The sequence below is a fragment of the Fusarium fujikuroi genome, chromosome FFUJ_chr06, assembly GCF_900079805.1.
Source record: "Fusarium fujikuroi IMI 58289 draft genome, chromosome FFUJ_chr06".
NCBI classification, from domain to species: domain Eukaryota; kingdom Fungi; phylum Ascomycota; class Sordariomycetes; order Hypocreales; family Nectriaceae; genus Fusarium; species Fusarium fujikuroi.
The window spans coordinates 1,820,599-1,840,964 of NC_036627.1; the positions used below are offsets into that span (position 1 = coordinate 1,820,599).

Genomic DNA, 20,366 nt, shown 5'->3' on the forward strand with positions numbered 1-20,366 from the left:
GTGTCTCGACCTAGTACTAGGGACCCGATTCCTTGGAAACCTGCCGACTCGCTTAAGGGATGAGCACAACGCGTGTTGAATGAACACACTAATTATTCTGATCCTGAGTAAACAACTCAGAATCAAGGAATTAAGCCCGTTGAAGCCGTCTGGATGCGACTTCACCATACCATTGCTGCTCAGAAGACCTTTGTTGCTTACATGAACGAGTCAAGCATACTGACTATGCTTTGTGCCTTCGCGCCCAGCTTTCCTTTGTTTATTGTCAATTGGTCTATTTTGGTACCTACCAGCAATTGACTGCTTTTTCCGGCGTCGTCGGGTCTGAATCTCCTATCCGAATCATTATTTCACATTGCTTCTTTGCGGAAGATGCACTCTGGTCATCCGCCGACAGGCTACTGCAGAAAGAAAAGAGAATCATGCATCTGCAGCAGACCTGTAATAGTTTACAGTACGGATACTGCAAGTCTGAGAGTGCAGAAAAATGACAGTCAAAAAGTGTGACGCAAGGGATCAATCGCGCGTCTGCATACCAAACAAACCCCCGAGGCCCGAGCCCGAACTAGAGCAAGCCCATGTTCCTGTCAAAGCCCTTGGGAAGATGCAAGTGTTCGGAATGCTCTTGGGGCTGCCTGAAAAGAGGGATGGCTCCATGGCTAGAGCTAGACTGAGAAACCCCTCTACCCAGGAATGCCCCTCCAGGTCAAGGGCGTCTGCTTGATCAACATAGACACATGCAATGCAACGCTCAAAGTGGGTGTGCTGGACCCACGCTATGTTTCAACTTCCTTTGACAGCTTCTCTGCGTTCATATCTATTTGTATATCATGCCTTCTGCATCCCTGGTTTATTCATTTTGATATCAATATTGTTGCGAGTTAATTTCATGCTTCAAACTTCACGATCCACCATGGAGCCCTCTAGCAGATTGGCCGACCTCAAGCTCGTTTCAAAGTACTATCCCATCACCAACTACTCGTATCCTCAACAGCCGGAACGCCCAACGCACTATCGAAGTCGCTTCTCTGACGACAGAGCGTCATTGGGGTCTGAGGGATCTTCACCCAGTCTGATCGACGACCGAACAGACTCGGAAGTTTCTCTGGACGACGACTATCAGTATCACGCTCATGCTACAGAGCTTTGGGATAGCTTCTGGCTTCCAAGCAAGAGCAACAACCACGAGGCACACCCAAGAAAGCAGTATCCAGCTTTGATTCCATCTCGGCACCCACAAACCCAACAACACCATATTCAGCAACAGCCGCAAATCCAGCAGATGCCACAACAGAAGCAGCAGCCTGAGCAGCGCCGTCTCAACCCATTGCCTCTCCCCAAGAGTGCTCTGAACCAAGGCCGAATGCCAAGTGCAACTTACTCCCCCTTCCCAAAGCCTCTCCCACTTCCACCTCGAGATGCACCAATGTCCCCATCTTGGCAATGCTCTAGAGATGTACGGCAGAAGCCTCAACGTCCCCCTCGTCCCCACGAAGAGGTTTTCATATTCCGCTCCCTCCAGAACTCACCACTCGCTGTACGCTTTGCCATTTCTCAAGACTCACCCCGACCTACTACACCAAAGGACAGACGTCCCACGACATCTCAAGAGATGCGAGCCCCAACATTCACAAAGGTCATTTCACACTCTGAAACCGCCTTACGCCATTCTGCGGGACATGTTTGTGCACCCAAAACCCAGCCACCCGCTTCTGTGATGCGCTCAAAGAAGTCTCTCCCTTGCATGCGTCCTCTTCCGCCAATTCCACAACCGGAGACGGAAGAGAAACCGGAGGCTGAGCCCCACTCAGTCTTTGAATATGATGACTCTGATACTGAGTCTGGCAGCCGCTCATTCTGGTTTCATCGTCGGTCAGGAAGCGATCAACGAAAGACAAGACAGCGAACTGCACCCTCATCGCCTCGCAAGAGACAAAACGATGTCATAGGGCGTATGCTAGGACGACGCAGTCGAGGCTGATGACCATATCACTTTTCTTTTTCTTCAGGTTGCTTTTGCTTTTTTCTTACGACCACCTTCTTTTCACGTACATGATGATACCAACTACGATGTCTCTACGACCTATGACAACTTCACACTCATTTATGACTCAAGTGGAAACCTCTACTATACGCATCGACGTTGCCAGACGCGACATGACTATAACGACCTTTCTTTTTCCTCTTCCTTTTCTTCTCTTCTTTTTCTTTTACAGATGAACGCCGAGAGAACCAGCACGGAGTTCCGGAAAACCCCCAATCTAGGGGTGGGAGAGTGGCACGTGGACCACCACTCGCTATTCATTATTTCCTTTGTTATACTGGTTTTGGCTTTTAGAGCCAGACGCATTCGCCTGACTACCAGATTCAGAGCAGGCGCAAGAAAAAGGTGGCTGGGTCTTTGACTAACGAACAAAGGTGCGGGTACAGTCAAACTAACGGGATATGAGTTCTCATGAAAGAACATTCCTGATTTGAGTCCGGAAAGTCCAAATGGGGAAAAGGTTACAGGGAGTCCCTTATGATAGCAATTCTTTTATATAGGATTAAACAACCAACGGCTATTGCCGAATGAAAATAGCTTGACGATGACGTCCACATACTGCTTGTTCTCAGACATACGGTCATGTGCTTTGCTTTGGTGTTGTGAATGCCTTCATGTGGTTGGTGATGTCTCACCCCACCACAGACACTCGTCGCCCATGACAATTATCACATACGCATTGGAACCATGTCTTGATACATATAGCAGCTGAAAATCGGCCAAAATGGAGCCTGAAGACCCAGATATTGTCTCCTCTTCTTTCGTATTCATCCGTTCTAAAGTTCCCCAGCCATACACAAGACAAGCAGTCTAAGAGCAACTGAGACATTACTTTTTCTCCAATTTGGGACGAATTCCTCAAGACTCCCCAGCAACATGGCACATTCCAATACTTCCATTCCATTCGGCCCAAGGTATCCTTCTCTTCAACGTACATAAACAAGCCATCCTTTAACGTGTAAACATCAACCCAAGTATTTACCCTTTTCCAAAACGCCCAAACAATGCAGCCATAACATGCGAGTAAAAACCAATAAACGCTTCGAGTACACCAAAACAATAAAAACTACACGCGTCCAATAAGCCAAGTATCGCAGCACAATCAAATCATGACTGGGTTCGTATCATGAGAGCCTGTTCGGTCTCATTAACCCCCTTTAGACATTACAGCATCAAGCCGTGCTTATGAGCATCATTATCAGGTAGATCTATGAGATCTCATTCTTTTTTCGGTAAATCGTTTCATAGGGCGGACGCTGTCGTAGCGCTCGTCCCGGGAACCGCCAAAGTACCACATTGACTGCTCACGGGGATCAGAGCGATCAAGTCCCAGGCGGGCCTTGAGGTCAGTGGTGTCCCTGACGGCTAAGAAAGCAGGGTCTGAGAGAGTCTCCCGAGCCGCGGTGAGAGAAATGATCTCAGCAAGATTATCGACAGAATGAGGGATGCGGAGGGCCCGGCGTCCGGGCAGCATTAGAGAGAGGCAGCCGAGGTAGAGGAAGAGGAAGGCGAGGAGAACGCCAAAGACGGGCATGTTGGGGAACATCTTGACCTGGCCACGGAAGTTGGTCAAAGCCATGAAGAGACCACCTGCGAGGACGGGGATGAAGATGAAGATTGTGGCCATGAAAGAGATCACAGCAACACGCCAGTGGCCGTTACGGAGAGCCTTCCATGTACATTGGAAGGGGTAGCAAGCAGCGTAATCGGCAAGGATGGACTTGGACGCAATCTCACCAGAAGACTTGGACATATCTGCCCAAGGCTGGTGGGTGCGGAGAGCGTCGTCGAGACTTTGGAAGAGCAAGAACATGATCATGCCCAGTAGAGAGGGGATAAATGCGTAGAGGAAGTTGGCCGCAGAGAAGGCTCCGCTCCTGGGTCGGGCAGGGACCTGAGGGAAGTATCCCTGGTCCAGTCGAGTCTGAGGTAAGAAGGAGACAATAACAATTGCGAGGATCAAGAGGGTCATTAAGATGACTGAGCCCAGAATCACGGAAGTTCGCAAGGCGATAGGCGTGTATTTGTAGTGGCGTACTTCAGCCTCAAGGTCATCGAGAGAAGACGCAGGCGAGATTTCGGGCTTCTTGAGGACGAGGTCGTAGGTTCTGTAATCAGAGTGACCACCGTCACCAACGGAGCCGATGCCGTACCACACGCCACCTTGCTGACCATCCATCTGCCAATACCCGAGTCGATCAAGAGCACGCTGGCGAAGTTGGTCCTGCCGTACATCGTTGCTCTGAATAGCCTCCGGGCTGTTGTAGCTACTGGTAGTGTTGCTCTGGCTTAACAGGGGAAGGAGATGTCCCACAGATCGAATGTCCCACAAGAGCCCCGTCCATCGGTTGCGCCAGAACATCATCAAAGCGATGGTGGCTGCCAACAACAAAATATAGAGCGTGACAAGTGTCCAAGCAACACCCTGAACTGCAGCCCAAACCCAGCCCTGATCCTTGAAGATGCATGTGAAGGCTGTGCTCATTAGAGGGATCGTGAAATTAGCGAGCCATGTGCACACACTGAAGCACTGGAATTGCCAGGGTCCTGTGAACGAGGGAATGAGAAATGTCATAGGACGCAATCGTCGGAAGAGTGCGAGATATCGTTCTCGGGGCTCGGCATCAGCCATAGCGGTGAATGGTATAGTTCGTATTGAAGCAGTGATGATGGATTGGGCGTAGATTAGGATGATTCCTGCGAAGATTTGAGGCAAGATTCTGAACAAAAAGTATTGACCGCTGTAGATACTTCCAGGATATGGAGTGAAACCACCATGATTTTGAGAGTAGACAGCGCAGAAGATGAGAGCGGCTATCATGAGTAAACACAACAAGGCAAAGATGCACATAAAGACTGGTCGAAGAATGGCAGGCTTGAAGACGAGAGGAGGATGCGCTCGGTCGATGGGGATGGATCGAGGGCGAGCCTTTTCCCTCTGAGCGAACTGGTCAGGCTCAGAGTGGTCTGAAGGAGTTGGTGACCGAGGAACGGCTGGTACATCGTGATGAGCAACGGGCTCGTTGTGATGACGAGCATTTGGCGCAGGGTGCACGGAGGTATCGGGCATCTCGTGGCGAGGAGCTTGCGTCTCGATCGGTTCTGGTAAACGATCTTCAACGTAAGCGGGCTCCGGTTGTGTCAATTGAGGGTATCCCCTCGCCATGTCCTCATCGGCGTACCGTCTTGGTTGTGGGTAGTCCTCCTCGTAGTCATTGGAAGATCCGGAGGGGAAATGCGCAGCAGAAGGACCGCCGTGATTTCTCGTCAGAGCCTCAAGAGCGTATTGAATATATGGTGTATCGTCAACGCCGGGAGTGACCTTGCCAGCGGCTATTGTCAGCTCGTCTTTGATACTCGCCATGCGAGCTGCGTTCTCGGCGGCGAACATGGCCAATTGAGCCTCGTCGAAACGAACAGACCCAGGTGTAGGAGCTGTAGGTGCAGTTGGTGCAGCTGGAGGAGCAACGGGCGGTGCAGTATTATGCGTCTGCGTTGGTGGTGTAGGCGCCGCAAACCCTCCAGGAAGATCAGAACCGAATAATCGTTCAGGGCCGTAGATCTCAGCTGTCGAGGCTGTGACCTTTGATGGTGGTAGAGAAGGAGGTGACGGAGCAAAGAATAGAGCACCAGGCGGTGATGCTGAGGGATTGGTAGAGTTTCGTCCTACACGCTGTCTGAGATCATAATATGGGTGAAGAATTGGCTGAGATGATTGATCGTCGTCGTCAACTGGTTGTTGACCAGGAGTCTGTCTCTTTGGAGGACCTTGACCTGTGATGGTAGGCTCGTCAGCGACACTGACAGACGAAGCCAGTTAAGTGCCAAGTGTGTGTGTATGGGTGGTGTTGGTGTAGATGTATGTATGCAAGGTATGTAAGTGTAGTGTAGTGTAGTGTAGTGTAGTGTAGTGTAGTGTAGTGCAATGTAATGTGTGTATGTGTATCTGTAAAAGAGGGTGTGATAGTGTCACGTACGAGGTGCTTCCACAAAGTCGAAGTTGAGGTTTTGGAAGTTCATTCTTGTTCTGGTTCTTTTTCTGGGCGAGATCAAGAGCAACAGACTGAGAGAGGGCGTAAAACCTTGGAATGCAGACCGACTTCTTCCCACTCCACACACTCACATACAACACACAAGCTCGTTTTGACCAATTGGTATCACAAAACAAGATGCGAGAAGAAGGACAACAAGTGCATGCTGCAAGCTAAGAGAGAAGAATGAGATATGGTTGGACTATGAGGATTCTTTGCGCGAGGTTGGGTTCCTTGGAGAGGCTGGTAATACTAGGCTAGACGGATAGACGAGAAGACGATGCCATTCCCAGCCTCTTTTTGCCCCACCAAACAAGGATTGGGTGTCTGAGACAGGGATCGAGGGAGGGGTGATACTTACCAGAAGAAAAAGAAGAAAATCAAGTCGGATACACACACAGATTTGAAAAGGACTTGATTTGAGAATTATCTGTGCTTTTGTACTCGAAGAGAGTGAGGGAGATTATGTTGGGTTGGGCACACAAGAGTTGGCACTCGTGTTCTCACCTCAGGCGATAATGCAGCTGAACTGCTGTGTTGTCACAGCGCTTTTCGTTGGACAACACACTGAACAAGGTGTAGCTAAGCCTATAAAGGTATAGCTCACACGGCCCGTCGGGAACTTGCTACATAGTATGACGGTGTGAGATGGTCCAGTCCATGTGAAGTCCACAGATATGAATGTTGTCAACGGTCGTGAACACGAGCTATTCTCAATGTGTTCCAATGACTTGGACCATTGAACATCCACATTTAATTGTCTAAAAGAACCGATCAGCTGTGGTGACATGATGTTTGTACCGCCTATCACGATGGACAGGGGTCTGAGACATGACCAACCACCTCAAAAGTTATCTGGAACCATCAGGCTTGACATCTACGGGTAACCAACCTAGCTTCTACTAGAATTTAGATTACCTGCCTCTCTGTCCTTAAACTTAGATCAATCGTTTCAGGCCTACTGTGTTCCTGATTTTGGTCTCATCTAACTCTATCTCGTGTTGTTGTTGGTGGTGGTGGGTGAGATCCTATAATTAGAGCTTCGAGATGCGTGCAACACAAACAATGCTCAACCTTGGTTACCTATTCTGGGCGATTTGAGATACAGGAAGTAATTAGAGACCTTGAATGCAGGAATAAGACAACTCAAAGTGATTAGACATAAATGTCACTGGTGTTCAAACGCTTCAATGACACAAAAGCAAGCTGAGCTCTTGGCTTACACAGCTGAAGCTCAATCCACTTATTAAACCACTTCAAGGGCATGGGCCGCATTTCCTGCCTCCTCATGCAAGGCACATGCAACATTGACAGCCAGGATTAATCAACAGACTGGGATCGCGTCTTTTTTTCTCTTCTTTCTTTTCTCCTTCATCCTTGATATGTCATTCTCGCCATCTGAGAGGCTGGTATCGAAAGGGCTGAGCCTTGGATGTTTGTGCGCTGCGTCATGGTGACCAAGCCAACAAGGGAGAAGCACCCTGGATATCTAACCTTACCGCCCCTGTTAGGAAGCTGGACCAGATTCTTGGAACGATCGCCAGTTGGCGACTGAGTTCCAAAAATGTCTGCTTGCTATGATGCCGAAGGGATGAATGCTGGATTTCGTAAAACGGATTAGTGGTGGTTGGCCAAAGGGAGAATCAGCAACCAAAGGATTTGGACCAGTCAGCTCTCAGTCTAATGTCTTTCAGTCTTTTGTTCTGGGCTGTCTAATAGGAAAAAGTTCGCATATCGTATTCCGGTTCGAGGCTGAATTGGTTCTTACAAGAACCTAGTCGAACTGTACTCGATTGCCCCCCCAATTGAGCTTCCAACAAATGCCAGCTTCATCATTGGAGGGTAAGCCCAAAGCTCACCTCGATTCGATTGGCGAAGACAATAGACGCCAAGTCACGTGCGATTAGTAGTGTCTGTGTAAGCCTGAGATAATCACCAAATTCTTTCTATTTACCCCACATTATTGCGTAGCAGCGAACCAAATCGCTGAGCAATCATTACAAAGTCAATTACACAGCAAAGCATACTTAGCTATATCTTGTCAGCGTTTTTCAATCATCATCAATCGAATCTATTTTCATGCAGGCACTTTCTCGTGAATTCGGTGAATTCGTCTATATATGTTTCGCGTCAGTCCCTTGATTGCGATTTTCGTCGCTGCAATTTCCATCCTCATCATCATCTATCCAAGCAACTACATCGCTCACATTCAACAACTTACAACAAACATTTTCACAAACAAAACCACAACAATTACTTCAACTACTCAGAGTCAAATGAACGCCGCAAAGAACATGTCAAAGTCTCTCCGTCACGCAAAGATCACTCCTCATCGCTCCAACAGCCGAGGTCACAGTGATCATGGCTGGTTGAACACTTACCATAGTTTTTCCTTTGCCGACTGGTATGACCCGAGGTTCAGTCACTTTGGCTCCCTTCGCGTTCTCAATGAGGACCGAGTAAAGGCCAACTCGGGTTTTCCTACTCACCCTCACCGGGACTTTGAGATCTTCAGCTACATCCTGTCAGGAGAGCTCACACACCGAGACTCGATGCTCACCAAGGGCAAGGAGGGAGGGCAGTCTGACAAGTTCTACCGCATGCACCGTGGAGATGTCCAGTTCACCACTGGTGGAACTGGCATTGCCCACTCGGAATTCAACGAACACAAGTCAGACACTGTCCACTTTCTTCAGATCTGGGCCATCCCCTGGAAGCGTGGTCTTACCCCCCGATACCACACCCGTCACTTCAGCGATGAGTCCAAGAGACAAGACTTTGTCAAGATCCTGAGCCCTCTCAAGGGCGGCGAGGAAGCTACAGTCCAACAGGAGAAGGACGCTGAGCCTGTCATTCCTGATACCATCCCCATCCATGCCGACTTCGTCATGGCCGCCGGTATCATCGAGCCAAGCAAGAAGTTTGAGTGGACCGTCGGTGGAGGCGCTACTGAGCAAACAAAGAGAAAGGTCTATGTGCATGTGCCCATGACCAAGGGAGGAAGGGCCAAGATCCGTCTGGACGGCCGGGAGGATTCCGAGATTCAAGAGGGTGATGGTGCCTTCATCGATGGTGTCAATGCCGGTGATAAGCTTGCCGTTGAGAGCATTGGTGAGGCCGAGGCCGAGGTTGTCGTTCTTGATACTGCTTAAGTACAGTCTGACAACGCTGCGCAAGCCAGGGAAGCTATCTGAACAGGAAAGATGGTAGCATTACGACCAATAGAAGCCTCTAGATGTATTTAGCGTGAATCAGTAAAATTGATTTCTTACCATGTTTAAAAACCCCGTTCTATATTGAAGTTGTCCTGACAAAGTCTCCAACAAGTGGACTATAAGTTTCAGAGAGGATTTTCGCTGCTGGCAAACTACGTACTAAAGTCATCCTTATCCACCTCGTGATAAAGCCGTGGGGATCGGATTAAATCCGTCTTATGCCCTATTGAGTGGTAGGTTAATCCATTTGTCCAACAAAGCACCGAGAGTGACATTTGTTGGCCCATGCATTTATGGACCATCCTTGGATATTTCGAAGAGGATCGTCGGCTAACAGATGACTCGACACCAAGAGAAGAGCATGAAGTCAAAAGACAACGAAGAGGTGAGTTCAGTCTAACTGGCACGATGTGTTCTGGCAAAGAGCCGAGAGCCGCGCTGTGTAACACCCTGAGGTCAGAAAGAAAGAAATCATAAAATCGAATGGTGATTGGTAAAAGTAGGCCTCCAGACGGTGCAATGGACGGCCTTGGCAGCTGGAGATACTATGCCGACTGCCAAGCAACACGCGGTAATTTGGTGAGAGATGGCCCAGTGAGAAAGCTGTGTAATATGAATGGGAGCGTAATTATACTGGCAATTGGTGAGCTTTGGTAAATAACCATCTCTCAGGGGGCGCTGCATCAATTATAAGCAATATCAATAAACACCACGAACGTGCTTTTTCTAAAAATCGGCCAAGCTGAAAAGCCTGGAATATTGGAAAGTATTGGACTAGCTGACAAGATGGTTAGCGTGTGGTTGAAAGACGAGACTATGGATTCTAGGCTCATCAAGAAGAAAGAGAAGAGAAAGCCACACTCAGAGTTAAGCTGACGACGCTTCGGAAGATTACTCGACTCCTTTCCACAGCCGTTGAGTCAGCCACTCTCCTCAACAACGGTTTTATCTGGCTATAAATCTGATGATACACAGTGACAGCATTTGATGTCACTGACAGATGAATGCCACTCGGAAGAAAGCGAAAAATGTCGATCAAAGGCAGGGACTGACCCCGGATCGGCTATTTCCCAACGTGGTACTCCGTAGGTAGGTGTCAAGCCTGAACCCTTTCTCATCGTCATCAGGGGTTCAAACCTTCAAACTTCACGCTTCACCACTGCCAAGTCTCTAGGGCACAAGCCGTCACTTCTGTGATTGAACTACCTTACTGGCCAAAACCTCCGGAGGCATCAGGGGTTTGCTCGAAGTGGAAAACAGGAGCGGTGACGAGGTGAGTAGCTGCGCTAAAAGTTTAGCCCTACAGAGCCAACACAACATGCTATTGGTCGATTTAGATGCAGGAACCACTAGCTCTATCGCTTAGTATTCCACGACTCCACGTGTAACAGGGGTAGATACCAACGTCGAGTGACAGCCCACTCTCAGTTTCTTTCCTTCACACATGAATGTTTTGCAGGAAAAGTCAGTTGTAATGACTCGAGTTTCTTCACCTAGAGACAGAGACAAAGTGACAACTGTGAAGATCTTCTTGTCGCCAGAGCCTATCCCTGCCAACTCACTTCCATGGACACTGTACTAGGCCCCTCGACCGAATTATCAACTGCGTAGGTAATCGGACCAACGACACTCTAAACATGCTTAGGTACTCGGAGATAATCGAACCGAGCCAATTCCCTATCCCCATCCACACTACCCCTAAGACTTACACCTTCGCCGTAGTGACCAGACAGACACCGGTATTGGCGCCGTCTCCAAACGGACATCAACCATCTCCATCTATCAGCCTTAGATGGGAATCATTGGCCTGCCAAGATCCAATTTCCATAATTCCCCTCTGAACCGCTTCCCATATCAACCATAGTGTGATATAATGACACCATAAACGCAGCTTAGCGGCTGAATTTACCTTATCACCGTCCCCATTCTCACCTTGGCGCATCGGCTACGCGGCTCAGACGCCCATTTTCGATAGTCCCTCAGCCGCCCAAGTCCACTTTCGATCAACGCTTAGCCTGTTCCTGGAATCGATAGCCTCCTTCAGGTGTCCGAACTGCAAGAGTTCACAGAAAGAGCCTTCTTCTGCTGTTCCAAGGCGGAGATTACTTTGCACGATGTGGCCGATTTCGCCGTACTCCATCGACAACCCCGGGGTCTATGTCTAAATGGTCCTCTTCTAGCGACAAGACTCCTTACTATGTCCTAGATAGGCAACCACCGGTTCAAATGGCTGGAAAGCCAACAGCTGAGATGGCTTTGGCCGTTATGAGATGCGTCTAGGGCAGAAATTTCCCGAGTGTTAGTTCCCTCCATAATAGAGGGCTTTCCCTCTCTTCCCCGGTGTTCCTCTCTGTCTTTCCCATCAACTCTGTTGACAGTAAATTCAAGACGGCTCGGTCCTCGGCCTCATTGCAAACTTTGGTTTGCGTCCTTTCTTTGATAATCGTATCAACACATTCTTTAACGGCCTCGGCCACATTACGATCTTTTACAGCCTTTCAGTCACCCATCTCGTGACAATGTCTTCTATCTCTTTTCCGGGTGGCTCTGGTCTCTCCCTGGGACTCAATGGATACTGGGTTTGTTTAACTCACAGTCTTGTGATTAACCAACTGACCAACTTCTGTAGGGTCAACTTGGATCCGATTCACTCAAGTCCTACTGTGATTCCGCTCCAGAGTACGTTACTTTGTCTTTTGTGAACCAGGCTCCCGAACATACAGAGTCAGGCTATCCTGGTACCAACTTTGCCGGACACTGTGCGGCTGGTGTCTACAGTAACAAAAACGGCGTGGCCTCATCACTCCTCAGTGAATGCTACACTATCAAAGAGGGCATTCCATACTGCCAGGAGCGCGGAGTCAAGGTTCTTCTGAGCATTGGTGGAGTCTACAACGAAGCTGGAAGCAACTACAAGGTGACCACTGATGACAAGGGCGTTGATTTCGCAGACTTCCTGTACAAGGCATTCGGTCCTTACGATCAAAGCTGGGATGGTCCTCGTCCTTTTGACAGTGACGATGGCACAACCCGTCCTGCTGTCGATGGTTTCGACTTTGATATCGAGCATGACCTCCGTACGTGATGACCAACATATTGAAGAACGGAGCACCAGCTAACAACCACAAGCCAACGGCCCTTATATCGCCATGATCAACGAGCTCCGCCGATTGAACAGCGATGTCATCATTACCGGCGCACCTCAGTGCCCTACCAGCAATCAATACTTCTACATGAAAGACATGATCAACCAGGCCAAGTTCGACGCCCTCTTCATTCAGTTCTACAACAACCCCGGCTGTGATGCTATCCCCGACCCTTCTGTCTCATGGGATAGATTCAATTACGATGACTGGGAGGGCATTGTTGAAAACAGTGCATGTAGTCAGAACGCCAAGCTCTATGTTGGCCTGCCTGCTAGCGAGGCTGCTGCTCCAGGCGGAGGTTATCTTGAGCCGGAAGCCATGAAGGATCTCGTCTGTGCTCTCAAGGACAAGACTCACTTCGCTGGCATCTCTCTCTGGGACTTGACTCGTGGTGCTGGTAACGAGATTGACGGCAAGAACTATAATGAGCATGTCATGGATGCCCTGAAGTATGGCTGTGACCCTGTTCCTGTTACAACCACCACTGCCTTGGCCACTACCTCTGAGGCTACTTCTACTGCAGAACTTACTACAACAGCTGACACAACTACTGCCGATGTTTCTACTACTACTGGTGTAACAACCACATCCGGTGCCTCTTCATCTGATGTTTCTTCCACGGAAACTGCCACAACTAGTGGGTTGACGACTGCTGATGCTACCACAGCCTCTGGTGTTTCTTCCACTGAAGGCTCTACAGCCAGCTCTGATACCTCCGCGGCTACTGATGTCACATCAATACTGGCTACCTCTGCTACATCTGATACTTCCTCAGCAACCGAGACAACTGATAGCTCTGCCACAAATGTTTCTGGTTCTGTCACCGACACTACCGCTTCTGAATCATCTGCCACAGCCACTGATTCTTCCGCTGACACCACTGAGACATCCGCAACTGGCAGTGTCTTGAGTACCGGTACTGCATCTGCCACAGTCGATGTCACAGCCACTAGTGACTCGTCTGCTATCACTCAGGATGCCGCGACCGCGACCTCGACCACTGATGCCGTTCTCGAGAGTAACACAATCACCGAAACTGCCAAGACAACGGACTCTGCCCAGGAAACCGAGTCTGCCACTGCTGAGACTACTTTCAGCACCTTCAAAGGCTGGAATGCCACCTATGGTGCTCCTTCTTATACTCAGAAGTATGGCAACCCTACGACCCTTATCCCCTCTGGCACTGCAACTATTACCAAGGGATCGCCTGTTTACACCAAGTACCCCGATAACACCCATGCTGTCAGCATGACCACCAGCACTGTCTGCACGACCCGAGTCCACACTGCTGTGGATGGTTATGTGGTCACCGAGACCATCCCTCTGTACACCACTGTCTGCCCCGTTACTGGTAAGGCCAAGCCTACCAACTACGCTGTGCCCTCTCAGTACGAGACTAAGACTGTCTACACCACAAGGATCCAAACCGTCACCAAGTGTCCTCCTGAAGTCGCAGACTGCCCCTATGGATCTGTTACCACAGAGACTATCCCCGTCTACACCACGGTCTGCCCTGTGACAGAGAAGGGCAAGCCTGCTCCCACTGATGTCCCTTACAACCATGAGATCAAGACTCTATACACAAGCAGGGTCAACACCATCAGCCAATGTGCTCCCGGTACTCCCGACTGTGTCGTCGGCGCCATCACCACGGAGATCGCTTCGTGGACCACGGCTACTGTGCCTGCGCAGCAAACTCAGCTCATTAAGATCTACAGGCCTGTGCCTGAGATGCCCAAGGTTGCCACTAAGGAGGCTCATTACAACGGCACAGTCTACACCAGTGTTGCTGTCCCTCCTGTTACGCTCAAGACAGCTGCTAAGCCTGGAGTTTTCGAGCAGGCTAAGCCCACGCATCAGCAGTCTTCCGGTGCTGCCGCGCCTACTGGTGGCTACACATCGGTACCGGTGTCGGCTCCAACCTATGCTCCAGCTCCGATCACTCCCGCTACTGCCGGAGCCTCTTCTCTCGCTGTTGGTTTGACATTGATGGCCGGTATGGTGCTCTTCCAGGCGCTTGCGCTGTAGAGAGAGACATACTCCTTAGACTTTCTTTGATCGCTCCTCTTTCTTCTCTTCTCACCAATGTCAAGATTCCTTTTATTATACCTTCTTAATGTAGAGGTCAATGGCCTTTACAGTTCATGCCATCCTATTTATGTTAATGTGTATAGAATGAATACATACATATGTTACCGTTAGAACTCAATGATATTTGATGCAAAGAATCCTGCTATGTAGATTATTTCATGACCTGAAACGTCACACGTGGCTCATACTCTGTACCCGATGAACTGTTCCCAAGCACAATATTGCAACGTTGTTTGCAGATCAATCGAATCTGCTCTGTAGTATAGCCTATATGCCTCTTGGTGACACTTGTTATCTGATGGGCGCTTGTGTGTCAAAATAGGGATTTCTTAATGCAGAATGATACGTCAGCGGCTGCCGCTATATCTCAACCTGTGCTGGATCGTTGGGTGTGCCTCATGGCTGCGTCAAACACGTTCAAGGCATGGTAAGTATAAAAAACAAAGAACTGTTCAGTTCCGCGCGCGTCTGATTATTGAATGGAAGGCTTCTGAGCAATGTTAATCATTTCAAGTTACCTCGGCGACGTCAAACTCAAAAGCTGGCCTGTTAGTTAGCGGTTTATGTATTATTCCTGGTCGCGGGCTGATTGACCTTGTAGGCTCGAGCCTCCTCGGAGCTAACAAAGGAACCCGGTTGTTGTCACGGTAAAGCTTGATTGATTGATTGGTTCGAGGGGAAGACGTCATTGGACGGGAGGGATATGAGGAGAAGCTTCTATTAAGGACCTCATACAGAGTGACAGTCTGATGAGTGAGGTGAGGTGAGGTTGCAACGGTCTGAAATCTCCGAACGGTGACGAATGCTCAGCTGTGCCAGGTTAAGCGATGTATGGCATCCGATGTTACATTGGTGATTACAGGGACCTCAGATTCAACTTATCAGGTTGTTTTGGTAGAATCTGAAGGTTGTCATGATAGTGGCAGTGCCCCCTAGAACTACTAATCTATCGCCTATCCAAGAAGCTTTCCCCACCTGGCGTGAAGCTCCAAAATGGCCCCTCCATGACCGGTTACAGCGCTGTTGCTATGGAAGGTCCCTACCTATCTCTGGGCTGTACCTTTGTACAGTAGTAACCTAACATTGGGTTTTTGGCTGATCAGCTCTGTCCCGTCGTGACGAATTCATCCCATCAACCGCATCATCTAGATCCGGTCGCTTTTGTTTTCCTTGCAACCTGGCGACCAAGGTTTTCCGTTTCCTCCTCACCTACATCAACACCAAAGCTCAGCATTCACAACTGCTTGGCATTGACCAGCAACACCCCTGTACACGACAGCTACCTTACCTGACTGCAGCGCACTTCCTTGTTGTCAATCCAGTGTCTGGCCCCTATTTTCTCTTATTCCCCGCCTCGGCTCGATATACATACAGTAACTTTGGGAGGGGAGCTCGATCCATTGGTAGACGTTGGCCAACATGTCTGACGCCGGTGATGGGTGAGTTTCCAAGTGATAGTGATAATTACCATTGCTACTGGGCTTTTGCAGCACCAAGAGAGCTGCTGCATTGTCAGATTGGCTCGCAATTACCGCTGCATATGCACGCACACCAGATGCAGTAGATGCAATGGAGTCGCAACTGGGCCACATCACACATGCTTCGCTCTCGTACTTAAACTTAGCTTCCCCTCTACTGCTTGACCAACCCCCCAGCATCAAAAGTCGTTCCACCTACTGACCGCTGTTTATCTTTTTATCTTCAGCACCCACAAGCGGTCCAAATCCGCCGCCGCCCTCTCTCTTTTGCGGCGCAACAACACTCGCGACGAAGAGTCCGGTTCCGAAGACGGGAGGCTTCGGAGAACTCCCTCATCCTCAAACCCAATCAACCCCATGGCGCACCAGCAGACCCCGCGAGGCCACGGGGCCAAGCAGTCCGTCTCCTCGGCTGGCCTCTCGCCTACAGCTTCTCAATCAAAGTCCCAGCAATTCCTCTCATCGCCCTCTGCCGAGAAAAGCACTGCAAGCCTCGAGCAGTCCGTTCGAAAGTTCAGGTTCGTCGAGGCCCTCCGAAGCGGCGACACCTCATCCATTTCCCGTGCCATTCGCGAGACAGCTGAGAACGCCCCGCGAGCGAGCATCTCATCAGTAGGCGCTTCTGCCACAAGCGCTCTCGACGACACCACAATCCTTCACCTAGCGATTCAGTGTGCCGAATTCCCTGTCATTGAATACGTTTTGTCCGAGGGACAGGGATCGATCGATGTGAATGCCCGCGACAAGGATGGCAACACCCCGCTTCACCTGGCTGCAATTCAGGGCCGTACCACAGTCGTGAAGCTTCTTCTCGAGCAAAAGGATATCAATGATGCTATTGCCAACGCCCAAGGCAAACTGCCACTCGACGTCGCACGAAATCCCGAAATCTTCCAGCTGCTGCAGCTCTCACGATCCCTTTTCGCCGAGGCCAAGGTCAAGCAAGTCCAAGAACTGATTGCGCGGGGCAACTATGGCGCACTTGCTGGTGTTCTCGAGGAGCACCGAGTCAAGACCGTTCTCGACATCAACAGCCCCGAATTCGCATCCGAACCATTTACAGTCCAGACTGGAGGCACTTTGCTTCACGAAGCTGCAAGAAAGAAAAACACCAACCTCATCCAGGTTCTGCTTCTGCATGGTGCCGACCCCTTCCGTCGTGATCGAAAGGGCAAGCTGCCTCAGTCCGTCACAAACGACGATGCCACAAAGGCCATCCTCAAAAAGTCTCCAGCAGCTGTAGCTGCCCAGCGTGGAATCCAGGAGAAAGCTGTGCTGGGGCAGGCCGCTTCCCAGGGCACCGCAGGGTCTGCATCCGGTGATCCTCTAGCCGGCAGAGAGGCTCGCGAGATGAAAGGCTATCTCAAGAAATGGACCAACTACAGGAAGGGCTACCAACTGCGATGGTTCGTGCTTGAGGACGGCGTTCTCAGCTACTACAAGCACCAAGACGATGCAGGCTCCGCATGCCGAGGTGCCATAAATATGCGTATTGCGAAACTCCACATGAGTCCTGACGAAAAGACGAAGTTCGAAATTCATGGCAAATCCTCTGTCAAATATACCCTTAAAGCGAACCATGAGGTTGAGGCCAAGCGATGGTTCTGGGCCCTCAATAACTCGATCCAGTGGTCCAAGGATCAGGCCAAGGAGGAAGAGAAGCGGGCAGCTCGAGGTGCGGAGCTTTTGAGGCAGGCTAAAGCCGACCCAAGTACGCTTTCTCTCCAGGACTCTTACAGCGAGAACACCAGCGTCACAGATCTACGCAGGAATAGCTCTCAACTTCCAAGCAGGTCTCTGTCCAAGATATCGTCTGTCGATCAGAGACCAAGCCATACTAGCCCTGGTACAACTGGCAGCTTTGAGGAGGATGAATTCGTTGATGTTGAGACTGATGCAGGCACCTCGCGGGCACCCAGGAATGGAGCGCCAACACATAATGATATGGATGACGACGACGATTATGGCGACGATATGAGCATTCATGAAGAACCCACAGCTACTAAGGATGCACTCAACATTACTGCTCAATCGGCTAAGCTCCAGCTCGAAACAATGTCTCACGTTCACCAAGCCCTTCTCAACGAGCTGAACCAGAACCCGAACACGCCTCTCTCTGACAACAGCGTGACGCAGGCTCTCGGAACATATGATGCCGCCATTCGAAGTCTATCAACTCTGGTGGCCGACTTACTGCGCATTTCCAAAGACCGTGACGCCTACTGGCAATACCGCCTTGACCGTGAAGCTAATATGAGACGTATGTGGGAGGAAAGCATGGCGCAAGTGGCCCGTGAGCAAGAGGTTCTGGAGGCTCGCGTTGGAGAGGCAGAGAAGAGACGCAAGGCCACAAAGAGGGCGCTAAGAGAGGTGATCGAAAGCGGGATACCCGTCGGCGTAGAAGAGGCCATGCCCCGTGTTGAGGACACAATTACCGAGAAGGAATTGAGCGATGACAGAGAGAAGGAAGATGAAGAAGGAAAGTTCGAAGATGCTGCCACCAAACTGTCACCAGTGCCGCCTAAATCGCCTACAATGAAGAGCGTCCGAAGGAAACCCACAATCATCGTGGACTTGTCCGAGAGTGAATCCGAAGAAGAGGACGAGTTCTTCGACGCTGTGGATGCTGGCCAGGTTGAGGTATCTGAGCTCCCCGCGGAGGAGGTCAAGCCTAAGTCTCAGGATATTGTCGTCTCTGGTGGTCTAGACATCAGCTCCTCTTTCAAGGGCTACGAGAATGGCATTCGAACGAGGCTCAAGATGGACGCCGATGACCGTCCTAAGATTTCTCTCTGGGTACGTTTACTACATATACGTGACATATGAACAATACTAATTCTGGAGTAGGGTATTCTGAAGTCGATGATTGGCAAGGATATGACCAAGATGACTCTGCCTGTTTCTTTCAACGAGCCAACTTCACTCCTCTACCGTGCTGGAGAGGATATGGAGTATGCCGATTTGCTTGACTTGGCTGCTGACCGGGCCGACTCGATCGAACGACTTATCTACGTGGCTGCCTTTGCTGCTAGTGAGTACGCTTCGACTATCGGACGTGTGGCCAAGCCTTTCAACCCACTGTTGGGAGAGACCTTTGAGTATGTGCGGCCCGACAAGAACTACCGCTTCTTCATCGAGCAAGTCAGCCATCACCCTCCAGTCGGCGCTGCGTACGCAGAGTCACCCAAGTGGTCTTATTGGGGTGAATCGGCTGTGAAGTCGAAGTTCTATGGTAAATCCTTCGACATCAACCCGCTAGGTACATGGTTTCTCAAGCTTCGGCCCACCGCTGGAGGAAAGGAGGAGCTTTACACATGGAAGAAGGTTACCTCGTCTGTCATTGGTATCATCACTGGAAACCCAACCGTCGACAACTATGGCGTAATGGAGATCAAGAACTGGACAACGGGCGAGGTGGCTCACGTTGAGTTCAAACCGCGTGGCTGGAAGGCATCGAGCGCATATCAAGTATCTGGAAAGGTTACCGATGCAACTGGAAAGGTTCGCGTCAGTCTTGGTGGTCGCTGGAACTCCAAGCTGTACGCTCGCCTGACCCCAGGCTACGAAGCAGCCGTTGATGAACCTAAGGAGAGTGGCGGTGACATGGCCCAAGGTGGTCTTACAGACCCCAACCGTGCGTATCTCATCTGGAAGGCGAATGAGCGTCCAACTGGCATTCCTTTCAACTTGACGCCATTCGTCTTGACTTTCAACCATATCGATGACAAGCTCCGCCCATGGCTTCCACCTACTGACTCTCGTCTTCGACCTGATCAGCGGGCTATGGAGGATGGAGAGTATGATTTTGCTGCTGATGAGAAGAATCGTCTGGAGAATGCTCAACGAGCGCGCCGGCGTCTCCGAGAAGAGCGTGGCGATGAGTTTGTGCCCGCGTGGTTCCGAAAGGCACGTTGTGAGATCACAGGAGAGGAATATTGGCAATTCACTGGCAAGTACTGGGAGCGACGCGAGAAGGCCGGTCCAAACGGTGATCCCCAAGTTGCGTGGGAGGGGTTGGAACCCATTTATGAAGACCATGTGGATGAGGATACGATTCGGTGATATAATTGTTGCTCGTTAAAATTGTTAATTACACAAAAAAGAGAGAGGTTTGAGAAATGTGAGAAATGCAGCTATTACGATGGTATAGGGAAGTTGTTTAGGTATAGTTGGTAGAGTTCTGGAAGCTTATACAGAGCAGTACAAGTTGCAGACGCATCTCCATCACTATTGAGGTTCAAATTAGCATTTATTGGGCTAAAGCAAGATAGGTACCGTTGTAATTCCCGGAACGGAGAATAACTGTGCGCTGCCGGGCTCTGAGTGGCCGATAACGAGGTAGATTCGGCCCCACGGCCGGC

General features: G+C 50.1%; 5 protein-coding genes; 4 read left to right on the forward strand and 1 right to left on the reverse strand.

The window, feature by feature from the left end:
* Positions 1-913: 913 nt before the first annotated feature.
* Positions 914-1,981, forward strand: FFUJ_05906 (uncharacterized protein; the record flags this gene model as incomplete). The annotated part of the gene is made up of 1 exon (XM_023579170.1): positions 914-1,981. One exon carries the CDS (start codon positions 914-916, stop codon positions 1,979-1,981), a length of 1,068 nt encoding a protein of 355 aa, XP_023432055.1.
* Positions 1,982-3,242: 1,261 nt separating this feature from the next.
* FFUJ_05907 (uncharacterized protein) lies at positions 3,243-6,064 on the reverse strand (the record flags this gene model as incomplete). XM_023579171.1 has 2 exons in its annotated part: positions 3,243-5,818; positions 6,022-6,064. The coding sequence occupies 2 exons, from the start codon at positions 6,062-6,064 to the stop codon at positions 3,243-3,245; spliced, it is 2,619 nt and encodes an 872-aa protein (XP_023432056.1).
* Positions 6,065-8,195: 2,131 nt separating this feature from the next.
* On the forward strand, positions 8,196-9,227 carry FFUJ_05908 (related to protein yhhW; the record flags this gene model as incomplete). XM_023579173.1 has 2 exons in its annotated part: positions 8,196-8,443; positions 8,498-9,227. The coding sequence occupies 2 exons, from the start codon at positions 8,196-8,198 to the stop codon at positions 9,225-9,227; spliced, it is 978 nt and encodes a 325-aa protein (XP_023432057.1).
* A 2,582-nt stretch (positions 9,228-11,809) lies between these two features.
* On the forward strand, positions 11,810-14,464 carry FFUJ_05909 (related to endochitinase 2 precursor; the record flags this gene model as incomplete). XM_023579174.1 has 3 exons in its annotated part: positions 11,810-11,869; positions 11,920-12,367; positions 12,420-14,464. 3 exons carry the CDS (start codon positions 11,810-11,812, stop codon positions 14,462-14,464), a joined length of 2,553 nt encoding a protein of 850 aa, XP_023432058.1.
* Positions 14,465-15,946: 1,482 nt separating this feature from the next.
* Positions 15,947-20,067, forward strand: FFUJ_05910 (related to oxysterol-binding protein; the record flags this gene model as incomplete). XM_023579175.1 has 4 exons in its annotated part: positions 15,947-15,966; positions 16,018-16,137; positions 16,233-18,801; positions 18,853-20,067. The coding sequence occupies 4 exons, from the start codon at positions 15,947-15,949 to the stop codon at positions 20,065-20,067; spliced, it is 3,924 nt and encodes a 1,307-aa protein (XP_023432059.1).
* Positions 20,068-20,366: the final 299 nt, after the last annotated feature.